Source organism: Lactuca serriola, chromosome 5 (genome assembly GCF_051521515.1).
Source record: "Lactuca serriola cultivar US96UC23 chromosome 5, Lser_US96UC23_V15, whole genome shotgun sequence".
Classification (NCBI taxonomy): Eukaryota; Viridiplantae; Streptophyta; class Magnoliopsida; order Asterales; family Asteraceae; genus Lactuca; species Lactuca serriola.
In genome coordinates this window covers 48,384,557-48,409,245 of record NC_136412.1, presented here as the reverse complement: position 1 = coordinate 48,409,245, position 24,689 = coordinate 48,384,557, and the positions used below count along the sequence as shown (strand labels likewise).

At 35.1% G+C, this 24,689-nt stretch overlaps 1 protein-coding gene across 1 annotated transcript; it reads right to left on the bottom strand.

Annotated features, from left to right (window-relative positions):
* Positions 1 to 18,888: 18,888 nt before the first annotated feature.
* LOC145049496 (uncharacterized) lies at positions 18,889 to 21,782 on the bottom strand. The gene is made up of 4 exons (XM_078997892.1): positions 20,659 to 21,782; positions 19,636 to 19,743; positions 19,458 to 19,582; positions 18,889 to 19,379 (listed from the first exon to the last, which is right to left on the bottom strand). Exons 1-4 carry the CDS (start codon positions 21,780 to 21,782, stop codon positions 18,889 to 18,891), a joined length of 1,848 nt encoding a protein of 615 aa, XP_078854018.1.
* Between the last annotated feature and the right edge of the window lie 2,907 nt (positions 21,783 to 24,689).

Genomic DNA, 24,689 nt, shown 5'->3' with positions numbered 1-24,689 from the left:
GGTATTCCCAAATCCTGTGGAACAAGCTTTCCACATGAAGATGATATTCCACGATTCAATCAAGGAATAAGAGATCATGCTTCACTTCCTCCACCTCCTCCAATTATTCTCCCTAACCCACAAGTTTGTAGGCTTGAAAAGTTCAAGCTCACTCAAGCCCTTTTGGCAAGTAAACACGAAGAAGGAAAGTCGGTGTGTGCACACGTCCTAGAGATGAAGTCACACAGTGATAGGTTAAGAATGTTGGGATCCGTTGTCTATGAGGAGCTGGCTGTTGACTGGGTTCTTCAGTCGCTTCCTAACTCGTGTAGTGAGTTCGTAAGAGAGTACTATATGATGAACCGCGATCTGACCCTTATAGATCTCACCTATATGCTTATTGCTGTTGAATCAGCAATGGTTTGGCGCAATGGAAAAGCGAAGTTGGTTGGTGAATCGACCTTCTAGACTTCTATGGATATAGGCAATGAAAACAAAAGGCATGCCATGATCGAAGAGTTTGATCATAAGATAAAGGCAAAGCCTGAAGTAGTTCTGTGTGCTGTTCCAAAAGAGTCAATTTGCTTTTATTGCCAAGAGAAGGGGCATTGGAGACGAAGCTGCCCTATTTAGCTAAAAGATCTAAGAGATGGGAGAGTCAATACGTATGGCTCTACTTTAGGTAAAATCGATTAACTAAATCTTTTAAGTTCCTATTCTAGATCCTTAATACATGATGTGATAATATTACAATTGATGTTTTGTAGGATCAAAGAAAGGAGAGGAAGCTTAAGGGAAGAAGTGAGCGGAATCTAATCGTGAAGAAATGGATTTAGATCGCATTCCTTGAAGATTGGATTCTTGAGCTACTACTTGGAGTTAGAATAGATTGCTATGAAATATTTATTAACATACTTTTTCAATGAGTTGCATTGTAAGGAAAAAAATTTCCGCAATAAAATAAATTTTGATTTTATATTATTTATTTATCCTTGCAATGGCGTATATGAAAAATTGATGTTTGAATGTTTCTATTATTAGCAATAATGGATTTTATTCTTAATTATGTTATTTGTGGAAATGTCGAGAATTTACCAAATAGGGAGAGTTTCTCATCGCCCAAGTTTCAATTGGACAGAAACTTGGAATCATGCAACTAGGTTGCACGATGAATGAGAAATTTCATATTTGGAAATTAGACTAATTCGTTGACAAAGTGTCAAGTGAAGGACTAGGAGATCGAATACACAAAGTTGCGTGTTGATCAAGTCCACCACAAGAGTAACGAAGATATTCGTCATGATTTACTAAAGGTTTAGTAAATATGATTATACTTATAAGATTAAGTGTAATTCTGAATTGATTGAAAAGGTTTAAATCAATAGCAGAACGAATAAGAAGAATCAAGTAGTCAGAAAGATAAAAGTTTCTCTATTCTAAGAAGAAGGGAGAGTACCTTTTATTATGTTTTATGATAGGTCTTAATGATTAATAACCATATCTCAATTGACCCTCTAAGTGAGTCTTAGTACAATTGTATGTCTGAGAAGAGGAATCAAGAATTAAAGAAATGGTTAAATCAAGAAGTCAATCAAACTTCGTTCCAAAACAAGTCTTAGAGTTGAGATTGTGACACTGAGTGACAAGTCTTAAGAAGGTTTGTAACATTCATCAAATGTAGAATTTGGAAAAAGGTTTTCTTATTCTCGCGCATTCGAAATTGGAAAGTTGTGATGTCTTGGATGAGACAAAGACCAACTAGGACCAATTTAATGAAGTGTTTTGTATTGATAAAAGCTACACTAACTCTTGAATATTTGTTTGTCGAGAAATTTTTATTGATAAGAGAATCTTATATGTCAAGGAGTCAGTGGGAGTCTTAATGGTCTTTAAAGGTTTCAAGAACTAATCAATAATAAACCTTATCAATCATCACTAGCACACGACTTGAGGTTTACAACTATCGTGTTGACACTATCTTGTTTTTGTTCCATTCCAATCGTCTTAATTATGCATATGAGTTCTATGAGTTCTCATTTTAATGCATAAAAGGCAAGCACCTTGATCAATGAAAAGTACATTGATGGGAGAGGGTGAGCGGCTTAACTACTTGGAAGATATGGTGGGCACTTGTGTTACCATAAGGCAAGAAATCAAGATTGAGAAAGTTCAGTCCATATGAGTTTGGATTTGTCGCAAACTTTGGGTTTGACAAATTCGCATGGATAGGAACACACACACCATTAAAATCTAAGTGTCATAAGATTCCCTCCTTCATGAAAATGACTGTGAGGAAATGCTTTCACTAAGATAGATTTTAAGAAGATAGTGATTGTGAAAATTGGATTCTCGAATTCGATTATGGTTACGATATCCCTTTCCATGATTCGAATTGTGAGATTTGGCAATTAGTCTGAATTGTTTAGACACACATATGAACTATCTAAGTCAAAGGTGCATAAGTTTGAGAAGCTTAGATAAAAGGATTATAAAAGAATTAGGTATTAGAAATATGAACTTAAGAAATTCAATAAGTATTGCTTTTCTGGAAGTTAAGCTGGTTTCTGAATAGATGTCAAAGCTAGTGGGAGCATAAGTGTTATGCTTATTTGATAATAATCATCATGATAGTGGGAGCATAAATGTTGTGCTTGTATGATTATTAAGGCAAGTATTGCAAGTTAGCAATATTAATTATAGAAAACAAGAGTTATACCTTGCAAAGTCGTAAGGGTTGAAAAGTTGTTTTGCTATAATTAAGGGAGAGAATATTATGCTTCATTTCAAATCTAAAGGCTTAGGTTGTGGAATGTTAATAAATTTAGTCAAGGAAACATAGTGCGTTCTCAAATTTTGATTATGATCATGGCATCCCTCTTAATAGTTCGAATTGTGAGAACGTGACACATAAAATATTATGGCAAAAGATTGATAAAGTATCAAATCTTTATGTAAGACATTATGTATCGTGTCCCACACGCTTCGGGTATAGGATTGATTGCAAGTGTTATAATATTTAACCATTCTAAAATTTTCCAAATGTCTAGAGCATTTAGAGGGAAAAAGGACAAGAATCGGTTTTGACTAAGATAATTAAACAACTATCAAAGGATGATCCAAAGCTTGCTGAGGATTGGTCGCTTGTGAGTAGTTGGAAGTTTGGTATTGGATGGACCATATCGACATTATTATGAATAGATAAGATTCTATTAAGAATGAGTTGTCATATGGAAAATATGGAAATGTTTCCATATTGGGAGTTGGATATTGAGAATCTATGTCTAGATTAGAAAATTTTATGCAAAAGGGTATTCAAAGGAATGTACTTTAAGTGAGAGACATCACGTCTATGGAATTGTATTGTAACAATCTCAATTAGAGGACTTTGTAATTTCATTGGCAATAGTCATTGTGACTTTTGTGCTATGACATTGCAAAAGGATCATTGCATAAAATGTTAGAATCTAGCATATTCTATAAGTGGCAAGGATTTGATATTCTTTCACTTGTGAAAAGGATTAGGAGTTGTGAAATGAGTATGATTGGAAATGTGTTCATTTGATCTATTTCACAAAGTAAGAACCATAGGTAAACATTGTGTGCATGCTAAGAGCATGGGACAAGTGTAGTAATAATTCAAGTCAGGAGTTGATTACCCGAAACAACAAATAATGAGTAATCGATATGGTGATAAATAAAAGGTGTTTTATTTATACTCAAAGTTTTGAGGCCATATGGGATTAGTATTATTCTTGTGTTTCACTTTGCATGTTTGGACTTCATGAATAATTTAATTGGTTCAGAACAGTCAAATTATTCGAACGGGCCACAGTCGTTCATATGTTTGAAGTAGATATGAATAAAGACTGTCGTGAATTGGTGTGTGGATTGTCTAAAGAGTATTAGACATAATCAAATGTTTGCTGCAACGTTCATGAGTGCTTATGAATATGATTTGAGCATTGGATTAAATCCACACTCACTTGGATCACTTCATGGATTTCATCACGAGTAGAAACCACTTAGTATCTCCTATTTATTTCATCTTTCCCAATCCACAACACATGTTAATATCATCTTTCCTAACCCATTCAATTAAACAAATACAAAACAACATAAGGTACAAGTCTTAAAGCACATGGTACGAGAGAGAGAGAGAGAGAGAGAGAGAGAGAGAGTTTATGAACCCGTAGAATGAAGAAAATGAACGGTACCACTATTGGAGGGACAATCCTCGTAGTGGTACCACCGGTACCACCAACCTAAATCGGCTCTTCGCGAGCCATTGTGACCACCCTTATGGAACTTTAGAAGAGACCCAAGATGCTCTTATTGTAGTAACATATTATAATGACTATAATTATTTTACATATTTTTATGATTTTGAAAAATATTCAAATGTAAAATTTTATTTGGTGCGTAGTTTGATTAGTTATCAAATATTTAAAAAGTTGATCCGTATATTTTAGTAAAAAACAGGCCAATTTCAATAAAAAAAAGAGAATTTATAAAACTAACCATTTTGCATGTATTACTTAAGAAAATAACATTTTTTAGGTAACCATCTTTTTGGAATGACCATTTTGCACTCGATTATGGTCGGGTTATCCAAATAAAACACGTGAAATACATTTGTGTGGTCCACCCTATATATATGGGACCCACCTTTTACTTGAACCGTACTTTCGAAATCGTTCGAAAAAAAATTGGATTCAACCTTTAAACTTCATTTCGAAGATAGTTTCCTATTCAACATACCATATTAGTTTTTATACGATTTCTTACTATGATTTCAAGAATGAATTGCTATGCTTTTCCGGCAAAGAACAATTTCAGAATCCTTAGAACAACTCTGTAACATTTTGTATTAGAAGGCTTTGATTCATTTTTTGTCGTATTTCATTGTTAAAATCTTCGGTGGGCCTCACATCAACTTATACGTAATGTAAACAACCTTACATAACATATTAAACCTTTATCCAAAATATTACTTTTGCAAGGAATCCGAAGAACTATCTAGAATGAACAGTGTTATATTGAGTATTGTGATGGGTTATGAGCATAACTAGATCGTATGTGATCATGCAACCCTAATTGCATTGGATCTAAGTTTTTCACTAGTTTAACATGCAATTAAATACCAAAGCAATAAACCCTAAATCTAGCATATAATTTTGAAAATTATATAACAAAAAGGGTTTTGATGATTACCTTACTTGTTATGTACCAATAACAAGAACTCATTGTAGATTCTTGATTCTTGAAAGCTTAGTGCCTCAAATGTTGCACCTCTAATGGCTCACAAACACCACTAGAAAAAGGATGAGAGGAGAGAAGAGAGAAGCAATTAGAATTTTGGCTAGGGTTTCTTCTTAGCAAGCATTGGCCGAAAATTCAAAGCCTATGGGGTCTTTATATAGCTGAAGAGCTGCTAGTGTTTATGGAGGAAACCCTAATTTCCTGCTTAAGGCTTAAGCAACCCATGGAATCCTACTAAGAAGCCTTGGATGAAATCTATAGGGCCTCCCTATAGATTTTCGTCCGCTCCTATTTAAGGAGTCCATCTGCCCAGTTTCACAAATATCAATGATTTGCAAAAGGGCCCCTATTCTTTTAATCAGTTCCTTTAATCCCAAAATTAATTTCTGATTAAATACTAATTAAATAACATGATTTCTAATTAATATATTATTTTAATAATACATTAATAAATCAATTTATTATTCCAAATAATATGTTCAACCTCTCTCTCGAAAAGTCATCCTGTCAAGTTGCTAAGGTGATGGCAACCCAAAAGGACTATGCTACTATCAAATCAAGTACATACCAATTATAATTATGGGCTTAGACACCTAATCCAACAGTTTCCCACTTGGATAAGTCTAATTACTATAATTGCAAGTATGACTTCAAAATTTGACTAGCAATTGTAGCTTTCAAAAGCTATTGTCGAACTCTGACCCAGTCAGTTGTGTGTCCTTAAGACAAGGGATCATATAATCCTCTGTTCTTCAAGATATCATGTGGACAAAGACATGGAACATAATCATTCTCATTGTCTAACAAGTTGTTTCCCTATTTCTGATTTGTATGACAATGAATTGAACACATCAATCCAATCTTGACCGGGCCCAACACATAAGTCAAAACAAAATCATTGACGGGACCAAGATATCTCTTTTACCCCTTGGGATAAAAGGAATAGATAACCTTTGACTTATATGGTTCTACTATTTACACATCAAATCATACACAACAATACGTTTTATAACATCAAGTTACTGATGCGTGTACATATTATCAATGCATTACTAACTCTGAAACAACAACTCATACATCTCGGTTTAAAGATTATACTATCTTATCATCTCATAATTATTTGTGATAAATTCCATGAAGTAATTCTATGAGCATGGGTTTAATCCAATACACAAATCACCATTTCAGGAGTACTCATGTGAAGGGTTTCAGTATACTACAACATCCTATGGTGCACATACAACCCTAAATGCTTTGGATCTATGTTTTCTATAATTATACATGCAATATTATTTCCAAAGCATTAAGCCTACAACTAGCATGGAAATGACATAATCGACATAAAAGAGAGTTATAGAATTACCTCTTTGTTGTAGCTTGTAGAATTTATTGAGTTTGGCCTTTAAGAACTTAGTGCCCCAAGTGTTTCACCTCAAATAGAATCACACAACACCACCAACAATGGATGACTTGAGAGAGAGTACTTGCACTCAAAAATCGGCTATAGCTCTTCCAAGAACACTAGGGTACCAATTTTAGGAGCTAATGGGTATCTTATATAGTGTGGTAAAACTAGGGTTACACCATGTAAACCATAATGTGCATGACCTTCCATATTCCTTAGGCTCCATGGGTTTAAACCTCCATGGATCATCCATGGGTTTTCACATGGGTTTAGCCCAACCTAAGGAATCATGGATCATGGGTCCACACCATCAGAATGACGGATTTTACCAAATCAACCCTTTATATTTAATTAGTCTCTTTTGATCAGAAAATTAATTACAAGTTAATTCTTGATCAATACTAATTAAATAATATGATTTCATATTGATATATTATAACTTATAATATATTAATAATTCATGAATATCCTCTTCTCAAAAGTCCATCCTTACAAATTGTTCCGGTGCCATGCAACCCAAATGGACCAAGCTACTCTCGGGTCAAGTACATACCAATTATAGTTATGGACTTAGACGCCCAATCCAAAAGTTTCCTACTTGGATAAGTCTAATAACTATTATTGCAAGTATGACTCCACAACCCGACTAGCTATCGTATCTCTTAAAAGCCGTTGTCGAACTCTGACCTAGTCAATGACGTGTCCATTAGATAAAAGAAAGTATATTCCTCCATTCTAGATATCATATGGACTAAGACATGAATTATAATCATTCTATCTGTCGATCTGTTGTTTCCCGATTTCCGATTTATGATGACCGACTAATTGAACAAATCAAATCAGTCCACGCTTGGCCAAGCACTTAGGGGTGTCATGTGACAACCTTATATTTTCCAAAAGCGATGTAACACTCAAAAGTCAAATACAACAAAAACTATTTGGAACCAACGAAATTAACCTCAAAAATAAAGTGTTCAAATATCTAAATTGGGATGCATCAAATATTAGATATCATGCCAAGGTTTCCAAAAACATAAAGAATATTCGAAACCGAGTTATATTGACGAAATTATAACCACTCGAATATTTACGGCACACCGTTAAAACATTATTTAACGTAAAAAGTGAAATTACAATAAAATGCATTTTAGCCTTAAATATCTAAACAAAAGTTGTAGAGTTCGTTAAACTGTAAACGTACATAAAAAGATCGCCCAAATTGGACCTCGTATGAAGAAGTTACGAATTTTCTAAGTTTCGTACCAGTAGTAGTGGGCTAAAAACTCGAATTGAAGATCGGGCGTTATTTAGCTATCGCAACCTAAACGAAAGTTGAAGGTCTCCACAATAGGAGTAAAATGATAAAAAGACAAACGAAAACCGATGTCGAATAAAGAAGCTATGAATTTTTAATGGACTTTAACAGTCCCGGCCTATTAAAAACATATCCTTAAAAATAAGGTCAAAATTAGCTGACGGAGTCTAAATGAAAGTTGTAGAGCATAATCTCACCTACACGTGGATATAAAGAACGCGAAAAACGGAGCCCGTACGCGAAAGTTACGGAATTTAGAAGATGGAAGCCAGGATTACGCCCAGCGTAATGTAGGAGTACGCCCAGCGTAATGTAGGAGTACGCCCAGCGTACTCAGGTGCAGGGTCGAGTCCCATCGGCTACAGCTCTACGCCTAGCTAGACTCGAGTCGTAAGCCATGACGCAAAGTCATGCCCAGCGTAACCGAAGTACGCCCAGCGTAACGCGTACGCCCAGCGTACTCCGGTGGTATGCCCAGCGTACTCGACTTTCCAGCACTATAAATAGAAGGCATGAGCTACGGGTTTTAGCACACCTTCTCAAACTCCCACATACTCTCTCATACTTTCAAGCACCAGAAGCTGTCCCGACGCCCTCGGTTTCCGCACCCGAGTCCCCGACGAAGATTCTACGCTACCGAGATCCCCGAAGAGCTCGAAGACGCAACTTTCCGTGGTTGAAGTTCTGCTCGACTCTAGCCCCACTCTCTTCAAACCAAAAAAGTGAGTTCATACCCCTACCTTTCAAGTCTTTTCATGTTTTAGGGGGGAAATACAAGTACAATACAAGTAAAAGTATCGTTTTATAAACATAAACGTAACATCTATCTTATTGACTATCGATACCAACATCTTTACGTATAAAGGGCTACTATATCATCAAGTTATTTTCACCAAATGGAACATACTTTCTGAAAAACTATAATGGGTATAGTTAGCAAGTTATTCATACATTTTTACGTATACATCTTGAAAAACGAAATACTTTCGAATGAAGTAAAGTCTTTCTTATCGTAAATCTATTTATACTAAGCGATGTGAGATATTCAAACTTCAACGTACTCTTATGTATGCATTTCAAGTCCTGTATTATATACCATAATCTCTTGGAGGGAGAGCGTGATACTTGTGTATAGATCTGTACGGGATTGACAACCCCGCACCTAAACTGTTAGCTACAGTTAGACCGGCAGGTCTAGGGTGACAAATTTCATAACACTACAACACCTGAAGAATGTTGTTACAGGCAGTCTGTGTCAATAGTATGGTTATAAGACTCATATGAAAGTATAAAAACAAGTTTGATTTACGAGATTCATATATGCATTCAGTATTTACATTATTTTGGAACACAAAGTTTATCTTTATCATTCAAGTACGAAAAATACTAACACACTCCAATTTTTGGGAACTTTTCAAACTATATATAGAAAATATTGGATTTTCTAAAAACCACGTTCATCGATTTTGCTACCAAAAGGACATACTTTTCAATACAAAACACTTATGAACTCACCAACTTAATTGTTGACACTTTTTCGAAACCACTTGTATTTCTCAGGGAATCAGTAATACAGGTAACCACCAGCTTTTGAAGAAGGAACGCTAAGGACGTTTATTATTAAACATTTATATCATCATATTGTAATATTCTTTTGCAAATATGTATAACGCAACAATATACGTTTTTATTATATATATGATGGTTGTGTTACTTTCTTTACAATATTCAACTGTTGTGATACTACGTGAAGTCATCCACCCCCGAATGTTTCCGCCATTCTGGTTTGGGGGTGTGACATGTCATCATTAAATCATCGAGGGGCCCACATATATCACTTTTATCCACATGGGGTAAAAGGAACGGATAAACTTCGACCCAAATTCTTGCTTGTACTTACTCATTAAATTACACACAACAATATGTTTTATAACACCAAGTTACTGGTGCATTTACATATGTCAATGTGTAACCGACTCGCAACTACAACTCACATGTCTCCATTTCAAGAATATAAGATATTATCGTCTCACAATCACTCATGATAAAATCTATGAAGTGATTCAAATGAGCGTGGGTTGAATCCAATACTCTAATCTTATTGCAGGAGTACTCACAAACACTGTAACTATGTCTAAAACACCTACACAAACTACATACCCATTCATAACAGTCTTGCCTCAATACCTACTTCCAAAGTATGATCGATTGTGGATGGTTTGAATAACATAGTTATTCGGGCACTCAAAACATGCAAAGTGAAACACAAGAATAATACTAATCCTATATGGACCCAAAACACTTGAGTGCCATATTGATTACTCATTATTCATTGTAAAATGTTTCGAATTATCAACTTAATACTTTGAATTAAGACAATAGCTACGCCATGCTCCAAGCATGCACACTATGTTTGTCTATGGTCTTGACTTTGTGAAATAGAAAAATTGTAAAACATTTAAATGATGCTTATTTCATAATTCCAGATCTTTATTGCAAGTGTAAGAATTCCAAATTCTTGTCACTGCTAAACTATCATGTAATGCAGCCTTTGTAATGTCATGGTACCAAAAGTCACAGTGACTTGACCAACGATATTACAAAACTTTCCACTGGAGATTGATAACAAACCAATTCCAAGGAAGCGAAGTCTCAAATTCAAAGTACATTCCTTTGAACATCCTTATTGCATAAAAATTTCTAACTTTATCACGTATTCTTAATCTCCAACTCCCAATATGGCAACATTCCATATCTTGCCATACAACAACTTATTATTAATAAAATCTTGTCTATTCATAATAATGTCAAAATGGTCCATCCATTACTATACTTCCAACTGTCCTTAAGTGACTAATCCTTGGCGACCCTTAGTTCCTAGGCACTAAGCGACAACTTTAGTCATATCTTGTTCTATTCCTTTTTCCCTCTTAATTTCCTAGGCACTTGGAAAATTAGAATATGAGAATATTATAGCATATGCAATCAATCCTATACCCGAAGCGTATGCGATACGATTCATAATGTCTAACATAAAGACATGATACTTGACCAGTCTTTTGCCATATATTTCTATCTTCCATGTTCTCATAATTTTGATTATGAAGAGGGATGCCATAATGATAATCAAATTTTGAGAATGCAATTAACATTTCCATATATATTATTTCCATATGTTGAACCATTCCGTCATAACATTCATCTATATTTGACTAAATTTTATTAAAAACTCAATCTAAGCTTTTAGATTTTGAAATGAAGTATAATTTCCACTCCCTTAATTATAGCAAAACAACTTCTCAAACCCTGCAATTTTGCAATTTGAAACTTTTTGTTTTTCTATAATTAACATTGCTAACTTGCAACACTTACCATAATAATTATGCTGCCACTAACATCATAATTATTTTCTTACTAGCATAACACTTATGCTCCCACTAGCTTTGACATGTATTCAGAAATCAACTGGACTTCTAGAATCAATACTTATTGAATTTCCTTACCAAAGTTCAGATTTCTGATACGAGAGGCTTCGATATCATCTAGGCTTCTCAAAATCATACACCTTTCCTTAGATAGCTCACATGTGTGTCTAAACAATTTTATAACTTACTGCAATAAGTCTCAAATGTTTAGTCCTTTTGCCATTTCTCACAATTCGAACTATGAAGAGGGATGCCGTAATCAGAATCGAATTTGAGAATCCAAATATCACAACTGCTAACTGTTAAAATCTACTTAGTGAAAGCGTTTCCTCAAAATCATTTTCATGAATTGGAGAGAAACCTTATGACACTTTGATTTTATGGTATATGTGTTCCTATCCATGTGAATTTGTCATAACCATAATCACACGACAAGGTTAGTGACAAATCCAAACTGATACGGACTGAACTTGTTCAATCGTAATTTCTTGCCAAATAGCAGCACAAGGGTCTACCATGTCTTCCAAGTTGTTAAGCGGCTCACCCATACTGATCAATGAAACTTTCATTGATCCGGGTGCTTTGCCTTATGAAAACAAATGAGAACTCATATAAATCACATGCATAGTCAACTTTTAATTGGAATGAGCACATAAATAAGAATATGTCAACACGATAGGTTATAAACCTCAAGTCGAGTGCTAGTGATAAACAATAGGTTTACTCTTGAGTAGTTCTTGAAACTTTCAAGATCTTTAAGACTCCCACTAACCTCTTGACATATAAGATTCACTTTATCAAGGAACATTACTTGACAAACAAATATTCAAGAGTTAGTGCGGTTTCTTATCAAGATGAACACTTCACACAATTGGTCTTAGTTGGTCCTTGTTTTATCCAAAACATCACAACTTACGAATTTCAAATGTACAAGAGTAGAAAACATTTTACTCTACATTTGATGCGTGTTATAAACCTTCTTATGATATGTCACTCAATTTACAATCTTGGAGTACGACTCTAAGATTTGATTTTGAAACAAAGTATGATTCATCTTTAGATTTAACAATTTCAACAATTCACGATTCATCTTCTTAGCCATACAAATGCACTAAGATGTCCTTAGAGGATCAATTGTGATATGGTTTTTCATAATCATTAAGATGATCATAAAACACGATACTCAACTACTCTCCCATCCTTTTTAGATTGGAGAAACTTTTATCTTTCTGCCTAATTTGATTCTTCTTATTCGTCCAGCCATTCATTGAAACTTTTCCAGTGATTTAGAATTACACTTAAACTTGTAAGCATAACCATATTCACTAAACTTTAGTAAATCATAACAAATAGTTTTATCATTCTTTGTGGTGGACCTGACAAGCGCACACCCAGTGTACCCGATCCCCTAGTCCTTCACTTGACTCACATATACATGTGAACAAGGAATTAATCTTAATTTCCCAAAGATGAAAATTCTCATTCATCACACAATACAAGTTGCATGATTCCAAGTTTCTATCCAACTAAAACTTGGGTGATGAGAATCTTTCCTTATTTGGTAAATTCTCGGCACTCCCACAAACGAAGGAATCAAATTCATATTGATAACATAGAAACATACAAACATCAATTTTCACAAATGACATTGTAAGGAGATATAAAATAAAACAAAATCAAAATTTTATTTATTTATAAAATGCGGAAAACTTTTCTTTACTATTGAACTACAAATGAAAACTAAGTTACTACATATTTCTACGCAATCTCTCATAACTCTTAAGCAGCAACTCAAAATTCAGATCATCGAACCATGCGATAGAAATCCATCTCTTCACAATCAGAATCAACTTAATCTTCTATTAAGCTTCCTTTCATTTCTTCGATTCTACAAAACATCAAAATGTAATTACATTACATCATGTATTAAGAATCTCCAGATAGGAACTTAATAGAGTTAGTTAGTGGACTTACCTGAAGCAGAGTTATACATTCGGACTTTACCATCCTTCTGGTTCTTCAGGTAGATACGACAGCTTCGCAACCAATTCCCCTTCTCTTGGCAATATAAACAAATGGACTCTTTGGGAAGGGTACACGGGACTATCTCCGACTTAGCATTTCTCGTTACCATCTGTTTAAATGACTTGACCATGGTCGATCCCTTTCCATTGGGTAGAGAAAGCTTTTCTTGACTTCCAATGTTACCATTATCAATGTCCATGGAAGTTTCGGAAGTAGATCTTCCAATCAAATTTGCTTTACCAGTGTGCCAAATCATTACCGATTTAGCAGCAACAAGCAAATATGTCAGGTTAATAATGGTCATGTCGTGATCTCCCATATAGTAGTCCTTAAAGAACCTTCTATATGTCTTAGGAAGTGATTGAAGAACCCAGTCAACAGCCAACTTCCTCGAGACTTTGACACCCAACTCTCCCAGCTTGTCGGTATGTAACTTCATCTCCAAGACATGAGCACATACAGACTTTACTTCCTGCCAATAGGGCTTTGAGTGACCTTGAACTTGTGGGCTAGGGAGAATTATTGGAGGTGGAGGAAGTGAAGTTCCACTATAGCACAAAGAAGGGATTAATCTTTCACCTTGATCGCCTTGTGGAAAATCATCTTTATAAAGAAAGCTTTTTCCCAAAGATTCGGGAAGACCATCTATAATTAGAGAAATTAAAGTTAGTTGATTTAAGTCCTTAACATAACACCCAAATGAAATATTAAGGTTAGGACCCAACAGAATATTTTACAAGTCGGAAGAGGGATGCCGTAATCCAATTGCAAAATATTTGAAGGTAGGTAAATGACGATTTACCAATTTCCACCTTGAAAAACGAAATTGATTTTAGGTTTTAAATGGATTGAAATTCCTAGATCCTTTGAGATTCATTGAATTTTTTTCAATGGCATGTTTAAATCTCGATTGTGCCCTTCATGTTTGTGACTGGGATGTCGAGGATCACAAACAAGGTGTGAATAACCGTGAAAATTAGCTTGGTACACTTAATGTTACAACCACCTAATCAATGTGCCGGTTAACCACACGCGCTCGACCAACGACTTAACAAGGTGCAAAGTGCAATTTCATGGGTTAGCACCAAATTCGTATTTTTCCTAAGTAACTAAGATTGGGAATTTATAAGTGTTTAGTTATTTGGTATTTTCATTATCCTTTTAATGAGAATTAACGTCCTATCATACCCGTTCGGCTAACGAACCTCCACCAGTCAAGGAAGCGGTGGGTGAGAGTCGACACCCATTAAACTGCCATTTTATAAGCGGTAACCTTATACCCCCTTATAGATCGGCTTTGTGAATGAGGCCTACTAACGGTAAGACTGACTTGTCTTATACATATATATAATTATTAAACTTATAATAATATAAATTATGTGGGTAGAATTTTAACTTTTAAAACTCTAGGGTTTGGAACTAAAGTATTCAAAAGTGAGACTTTACAAATTCCAAAACTTGAGGGCAAGTTTTGAAACTTGTCAAAACTTTTCATTTCTCTAACTTATGAGTTTGATGAGGGTTTTTATGAAAAACTTTTCAAGTTCTATAACTTGAGGACAAGTTATGGAAGACCTTAAAATCATTGAAGATGACTTTTAAAATGAGACTCTTGAAATTCCATAACTTGAGGACAAGTTATGGAGTTCATAAAAAACATTTATGAACAAATTTTCATTTTCCATAACTTGAGGACAAGTTATTGAATTCATAAAAGGCTTTTAGATCAAATATTTCAATTAACACAATAATCAATTAATTTTTTGTATATGATCTAGATTAAACTCATAAGTCAAGATAATTCACATCAACTATTTACAAGAAATTAGTCTATCATATAAACTAATACAAATCTTGAAACTATGACAATTATCATTTAATTGGACAAGGATGATCATTACCTTATGATAAAACACATTTCATGGTTTAAAAAACAGTTTGGGATAATGATCCTAATCCAATTTCTGGCTAAAAGTCGAAAATTGGCCCACTGGAGCACCAACTCGACGAGTACATGAACTGGACTCGTCGAGTTGGCCATTTTATGAGGGGAATCGGCGAGTCACCCAGTGGACTCAACGAGTTCACTGGGCAGAAGGTAGAAAATTCGACTTTTTCACTTTGAAAACCAATAAAACATCAAGTATAATGGAAAGCAATCCTAGGCTCTAATACCACTAAAGGGTTTTAGTATACTACAACATCCTATGGTGCACATACAACCCTAAATGCTTTGGATCTATGTTTTCTCTAATTATACATGCAATATTGTTTCCAAAGAATTAAGCCTACAACTAGCATGGAAATGACATAATCGACATAAAAGAGACTTATAGAGTTACCTCTTTGTTGTGGCTTGTATAACTTCTTGAGGTTGGCCTTTAAGAACTTAGTTCCCCAAGTGTTGCACCTTAAATAGAATCACACAACACCACCAACAATGGAGGACTTGAGAGATAATACTTGCACTAAAAAATCGGCTATAACTCTTTCAAGAACACTAGGGAACCAATTTTAGCAGCTAATGGGTTTCCTATATAGTGTGGAAAAACTAGTGTTACACCATGTAAACCCTAATGTGCATGACCTTCCATATTCCTTAGGCTCCATGGGTTTAAACGTCCCTGGATCATCCATGGGTTGTCACATGGGTTTAGCCCAACCTAAGGAATCATGGATCATTGGCCCACACCATAAGAATTAATGATTTTACCTAATCAACGCCTTATATTTAATTAGTCTCTTTTGATCAGAAAATTAATTCCAAATTAATTCGTGATCAATACTAATTAAATAATATGATTTGATATTAATATATTAGAACTTATAATATATTAATAAATCATGAATATCCTCTTCTCAAAAGTCCATCCTTACAAATTCTTCCGGTGTCATGCAACCCAAATGGACCATGCTACTCTTGGGTCAACGCTTAGACACCTAATCCAACATCGTCAACGTTACAACAAACTCTTGCTATGTCTAAACACTTAGACAATCTACAAGCAAATTCATGACAGTCTTAATTCAATACTTACTTCCAAAGTATGATCGACTATGTATAATTTGAATAATCCAGTTATTCTGGAAGTAAAACATGCAAAGATGAAACACAAAATACACAATTGACAAGAGATAGTAAACAATACTCATGAATAAATCTCCATTACTTAATCATCAAATGTCAATTACATTTATCTATAACAAGCTGCTAAAATATCTATCTAATCACTAAAACTAATATCGTCCTCCAGACCAATGCTCCTCGCATGCTGAACTTGCTTAATCCTACTCAGGCCCTTTGTGAGGGGATCTAAAGGATTCTTTTCTGAAGATACCCTCTTGACGATGAGGAGTCCTTTTTTACCCGATGTCTGATGAAGTAATATTTTATGTCGATATGTCTAGATCTTCCATGATCCCTTGGTTCTTTGTTCAAGGCAACCGTTCCTTCATTATCGCATAAAATCTCCATGAGCTCCTTTATGGATGGCAGAACTCCAAGGTCTTCAATGAATTTCTTCAACCATATAACCTCCTTTGACGCTTCACTCGCGGCTATATACTTTGACTCACACGTTGAATCAGCCACAGTCTCCTGCTTGGAACTTTTCCATGTTATTTCTCCTCCATTGAGTGTAAACACCTAACCAGACTGAGAACGAAAGTTGTCTCATTCTATCTGAAAACTGGCATCACTATAACCAGTAACTCTCAAGTCATCACTGCCACCAAGTACTTGGACTAAGTCTAATTAGTTTTCTACTCCTATTTCTCAAAATCCTTGTTCCCATAATATAGTGTTTGGTGGTCAAACAAACAAATAATGGGATAAAATAATAACAATAAAATGCAAATCACTGCTACTACTTACACTAAAGATACTATAAAGTAAGCAGGATCGGTCCACAGGAATACGAGACTTCTTATTTAGCCATATTCTCACACATCATACAATTACTGTTAAACTGGGAAGGTTATGTTTGAATTGAAATTAAACTTCATAAACTAACAAGACTAATACTAAAATTCAATAAGAGAAATACTTTTCTGATTCTAACTCCTATACATGTGTTGTGTTGTAATGTGTAATCTCACTGTAATTTATGTTCAACCTAGGTTGGTAATTTGGATATTAATAAGCTCTAATATCCAAGTTAGCAAAAGTGTTTCATTCAAAATAAGTTCTTCAAATAAAACTTCATTTAACTGATTCAATTCAAATAAGCTCTTGCATCAAATCATTAAATGACATTAAGTTTTTACGACAACTACCGACGATATCCAACATTCCTCATAAGTTCAGAAATATGAACATATAATCTATGATTACACTAATTTCGACCTATTTACAACCAATCAAGTGCATGTCACTAACATCAAATCATAAAACATATACAAATTTCACAATTTGATTAACTAGATTAATAAGACCCCTAATTTAGTGATCAAATGAAAAAGAGAACCAACCAAACATATATTTAAGACCAAATGAAAGATTACTAGATGATAAATATAAAATCAAGTGAAAATTACAATATAACAACAAACACTTAGAAATCTAGAATCAGAAATGATAGAGAAGTTAGCCACACATGGCTAAATCAAACTACAAATGAATGAGCTGCGACTTTTGTTGTATTTTGAATAAAAAAACCGTTTTTTTTCTTAATTTTTTTTTGTGCAGGCCTCGTTACACGGCCTATGTAATGGAAAGGGTATTGTTACACGACCATGTAACATCAACATTATTTCGATCATTTCCCATTACATGATCGTGTTTTGCAAAGGCATGCATTATACGGCCTGTGTAATGTTCTGAGAAACGCACAATAATTTTTCTTATTTTCGCATCTGCTCACTTCCAATCTTCATAAAAATTATTTTTAGACTCCCCTAATTATTCTAGGAACCTTGGAACAAGAAAACTAGAAAGACGATGTCCATACAAAAATTTTACAAAAATGACCAAAATAACCCCAAATTGCCTCTCGGGTAGCTGCCCTTGTTTAAAGTCGGTGGCTCAACATGGACCCCAATTATTTGTCAATATTGGTACTTTGGATCCACTACTTCCTCCACTTCCTCGTTTTTTACTTCAAATCCTTCATAATAAGGTTTTAAACGATGACCGTTTAGCTTAAAGATCTTCTCGGTTTTCTCACTTGTGATTTCTATTGCACCATACTAAAAAACATTAGTGGCAACAAATGTTCCCACCTAACAGGACCTTAATTTAATAGGAATTAATTTGAAACGATAGTGGTAAAGTAATACCTTCTTGACTTTTTTTTTCAAATACCTTGCTTGAAATCATCTTGTCATGGTATGCTTTTGTCTTTTCTTTGTAAAGAACTTCATTCTCATATGCTTCACTGCGGATCTCCTAAAGCTCTTATATGTCAAGGTTTCTCTTCTTTCCCAATTGATTTAAATCCATATTAGATTGTTTGAATTCCCAATAGGCTCTATGTTCCAACTTAACGGGTAATTGACATGGCTTTCCAAAAAACAATATGGTATGGAGACATTCCAATTGGAGTTTTGAATGCAATGCGGTATGCCCACAAAGCATCATCAAGATGAGTACTCCAATCTTTCCTTGTTGTATTGACAATTTTCTGCAAAATACCCTTGATTTGTCGATTGCTTACTTTAGCTTGTTCGTTTGTTTGTGGATGGTATGATGTAGAGACTTTATGAGTAACACCATACTTCTTGAAGACACTTCCAAGCATACGATTGCAAAAATGTGAACCACGATCATTAATTAAGGCCTTTGGAACACCAAATCTGGAAAAGATGTTATCTTTCAAGAAATCTATCACAACTTTTGAATCGTTAATACGGGTGGCTTTTGCTTCCACCCACTTAGAGACATAATCCACAACCAAAAGAATGTAAGTAAAACCCAAAGATAATGGGAAAGGTCCCATGAAATCAATGCCCCAAATATCGAAAATTACACAAACTAAAATGATATTAAGGGGCATAAGAGTGACAAAATTTTAAGATAGAAGATACCTCATGTTAGAGTCATGGAAAATACTTGGCCAGTAAAATCCACTCTTTAATACTTTTCTTGCAGTTCTTTGAGGACCAAAATGCCCTCCACAAGCATAAGAGTGATAAAATGTTAAGATAGAAGATACCTCATGTTGTTCCACACATTTTCTAATTATTTGATCAGAACAATATTTCCATAAATATGGCTCATCCATACGTACCTCTTGGCTTCTTTCTTGATTTTATCATTTTGCCATCGAGTCAAGTCTGGTGGAATTTGATTTATGATGATGTAGCTCACAATATTGGCATACCATGGGGAAACTTTGCTGAAAATAGATTTTGATTGGGAAATGCATCATGAATGGGAGTTGAGTTATCGGGAGAAACAATCCTACTAAGATGATCGGCCACTACTAAGATGATCGGCCACAAGATTTGACTTTCCGCTCTTGTCCTTAATTTCAATATCGAACTCTTGTAAGAGTAATACCCATCGAATGAGTCTAGGCTTCGAATCCTTCTTTGCAAGTAGGTAACTAATAGCTGCATGATCAGAATAAACAATCACTTTAGAACCTAACGAATATTGACGAAATTTCTCTAAAACAAAGACAATAGATAGCAATTCTTTCTCAGTTGTCGAGTAATTGGCTTGTGCACTATCATGTGTTTTAGAGGCATAATAAATGACATGAGGAACTCGGTCTTTTCTTTGCCCCAAAATTGCACCAATCACGTGATTGCTAGAATCACACATGATTTCAAAGGGTAAACTCCAATCCGACGATTAAAGTATTGGTGCTGAGATTAACAACTCCTTCAACTGATCAAAAACTTGCTTGCACTCCTTGGAAAATTCAAATTCTGCATCTTTTTGTAGGAGCTCACACATAGGACGAGATATCTTGGAAAAATCTTTGATGAATCTTCTATAAAAACTTGCATGACCAAGAAATGAGAGTACCTCACGAACACAAGTGGGGTAAGGTAAAGATTTAATGACATCTATTTTTGCTTTGTTTACCTCTAGACCCTTAGAAGACACAACATGACCAAGTATGAGACCTTTGTCAACCATAAAATGACATTTTTCATAATTCAAAACAAGGTTGGTCTCAATACATCTTTGCAAAATCTATTTTAAATTACCCAAACATTCTCGAAAAGAATTACCATAAACAGTGAAATCGTCCATGAACACTTCAATGATTTCCTCAAAGTACTCCGAAAAAAATACTTACCAGACACCTTTGAAAAGTGGAGGGAGCATTGGAAAGTCCAAAAGGCATCTGCCTACATGCAAATGTTCCGAAGGGACATGTGAAGGCGGTTTTTTCTTGATCCTCAAGTGCAACGGGTATTTGGTGGAAACCGGAATACCCATCAAAGAAACAATAGTGTGTTTTCCCACTAACCTTTCCAACATTTGATCAATGAAGGGAAGTGGGAAATGGTCTTTCCGGGTTGAGGAATTGAATCTTCTATAATCTATGCAAACTCTCCACCCGTTTTGCACATGAGTGGGGACTAATTCACCTTGGTCATTCTTTGTAACGGTAAAACATGTCTTCTTTGGTATAACTTGGACCGGGCTTACCCACTTGCTATCCGATATAGGATAGATCATCCCCATATTCAACAATTTCAGAATTTGTTTCTTCACAACCTCCATCATTGGAGGGTTCAAATGTCTTTGAGCTTCTTGTGAAGGCTTGTAGTCTTCTTCCATAAGGATTTTGTGCATGCAAAGTGAAGGACATAGCCCTTTGATGTCGGCTATAGACAACCCACTAGCTTCCTTATAATCCTTCAAATTAGTGACAAGCTCTTCTTCTTTTGTTGTTAACTTTGTGGAAATGATCAGTGGAAAAGTCTCTTTCTCTCCATGATACGCATACTTGAGATGCTCGGGTAAAGTCTTGAGTTCTAATTCCGGTGCCTGTATAATAGAAGGAACAAGTTTCTCACTAAGCATCGGTAATTTTAGTTTTGGAACATCAAACCTCATTTTCTTGTTTTGATCAATGCAATATACAACTTCCATAATCTCTTCATCGATTTTGAGTTGCTTGGAAAGTTTTCCCACCCTATCCTTTTGAAGATTCCTGTCTAAAATGAGAGCTAACACATCGCGATTAGATAAATAAAAACACTCTTCGATTAATGGTTTAATGACATCCACAAAATTCAAAGATGAAATATCACTTGGATATCTCATAGCGTCATAGATGTTGAAATTTATCACCTCTCCATCAAATTCCATGGACAATGTACCATCATAAACATCAATTTTTGTTTGGGCTGTTTTCAAAAAGGGACTTCCTAGAAGAATTGAACTCAAATTCGGTGAGTCATCATCATCCATGTCAAGGACATAAAAATCTGCTAGAAATACTAGTTCATTCACTTGGACTAACATCTTCTAGAACACTTTTTGGATGTACTAAAGATCGGTCAGCGAATTAAATAACTACCCCGGTCATCTTCAATATGCCAGTATTTAAAGTTTTGAAAATGGAATATGGAAAAACATTGATAGAAGCTCCAAGGTCTAGAAAAGCTCGTGGAACATGAAGATTACCTAACTTGCAAGGAACCGTGAAAACACCCGGATCCTTACATTTTTAGGTAGTCTTTTCTGTAACACTGCAGATATATTCTCACCTACTTTGACCGTTTCATTCCCTTTTAATCTTTTCTTAGATGTGTATAATTCCTTAAGGAATTTAGCATACCTAGGAACTTGTTGGATGACATCAATAAGAGGAATATTTACCTTAACATTTCTCAACATCTCCATGATCTCATTGTCTTCCCTCTCACGCTTTGAATTGCTTAACCTTGTGGGAAATGGAGGAGGAGTGACTTTTACTTCAATGGGTACTTGCTTTGAAGGTGCTTTTGACTTCTATTCTTCTTTCTCTAACTCCATATCTTCTTTTTCTTCAATCATCTTTGGACCTTCATACTCTTTTCCATTTCTCAATGTGATGGCATGTGACATCCCCGATTTCACGACCAGAAAAGACCGATTTGTTTATGCTTTGTTTTATAAATCAGAGTATTCGTTTTAAAGAAAACGGTTGCAGAATTTGTTCCCAAACAAGATATGATAAAAACTTATCAAAACATTTCTCAAAGAGAATGTATTTTCATTAAATAATAAAACCTCGGGATGTTATGTTCCGATACAGACACATAAGCATAAACAAAACATACATTCATTTACTCTAATGATTTACATCTCCTTTAATCTCTCAGTGCAAAGCAGCTTCGTATCGATACCTGTGATACAAAGAAAACTGAGTGGGTCAGGCTTGGGAGCCTGGTGAGCATATAGGGTTTTCAACCCACAATATTATATCACATATATATATATATATATATATATATATATATATATATATATATATATATATATTCAATCATCAAACAATCAACCCAATTACCCATCCCCATTATCTTCGTTTATCTCTTGAGTACCTTCCCTAAGGGATTATCCTAAGGGTCATCTCCTACATCGTATTTACCTCTCATCTCTCCTTATATGTTTATTCCTAAGGATCATCGCATGAATACGTAGTCACAACATCACCTGGACTAGTAATTCATAGTAAGGGTTAGACTATCGTCGCATGAATACGCAGCCACAACATCGCCATGTGTAACAACCCGAAGTTGTTCATCGCCGAAAACCCATTCTACCCGTATAACTCGTCGGAGATCGAAATGTCCCGTTATTGTTTTTGGGCTTAGTTAACTAAAATTATATATTTATTTTCATTCAAATGAGGGTCCAAACTATTTTAGGAACTCATGAATTTAGCCCAAAACATTTATTTCATAAGTTTTAGAAATATCCTCGTCGGGTGACAAAAACTCAATCGGGTGCGACCCAAAGCATCGTTTAAAGCCGGTATCGGGTAGAATTCCACCGTGTCCAAGTTTTAGGGACTATATAAACATGTTTTAGCACTCATTTGAAGCTTTTTCCTTCTCTCTCTACTCTCTCTCTAACCTCTCTCCTAAATCCAAAGATTAAGTGTCCAAAACTCAAATTTAAGGCTTCAAATCCTTAAGGTACCTTCCTAGCCTTAATATATAGCATTTTTAGCTTCCAAATTAGACACTTAAGCATGAAATTGGACAATATATGTGAGTTTACGGCCCAGGAGGCAGCCTAGGCCGTAAACACCATTTTGAAGGGTTTTTAACCCTTAAACTCCTTCCTAGACTCAATTGGACTTTAGATATGGCTAAGGGACTTCAAGATATGGACTTACAACACCTAAAACTATAATTTTGTGGACTTTGAAGGAGTTTACGGCCAAGGCATAAGCTTGGGCCGTAAACTCATGAAAATGGTGTTTTTCATGTCTTTAAACCCTTCCAAATCACCCCTACAGCTTAGATATGAATTATAGGACTTTGATTCTTGCATTTGGACACTTGAAACATTAATTTTGAGGGACTTAGATGAGTTTACGGCCAAGGAGAGTTCTTGGGCCGTAAACTCCACAAAACTTGGCATAAATCTCATTCTAAGGTGTTAGAAAGCCATCCAACACCACCAAAAGCCTTGGAATAAATCAAGGGACCAACCAAAAATACTTTAAGGGCCTAAAACACATCTTTTATGGGATTTCTAAGAGTTTATGGCCAAGACCTGTTCTTGGGCCGTAAACTCCAAAATTTTTGGTGTTAGAATGCAAACTACACACCCCTAAGGCCCTTAGATGAATTTTAGAAGTCCTTTCATGCAAGTTTTAGACCTTGAAACACATTATAGCATCATATAATAGAGTTTACGGCCAAGAGGGGGGTCTCATAGGCCGTAAACTCCATAAATCCCTCATATATCCCATATAAACTCATTTCTAGGCTTGTGGGAATTTTTAGAATCACATGTGATTGATTTTAACACTTTAAAAACACTAAATCTTGGAGAATTGAGAGTTTACGGCCAAAGAACCCATGCCTAGGCCGTAAACTCCCTTATGTGTTGTAAATGATGTTTTTAAATTAATCCAAGCCTTAAGAAAAATTAATCCAAGCATTTCCAAGTGTCCATATCCATTTATAACCCAAATTTGAACCATAAATCACCCTACCATGAGTTTATGGCCGTAAACTCATGGGGAATGGGTGTTTTGGACCTAACACTCTTGTATTAGTTTACTCATGGGGAGTAAACTCAAGTCCCAAGTCCCTAGTGTCAAATTCCATCCCTAAACGCCACCCGGGTCCCTCCAAACACTCGTATCGGAGTGTT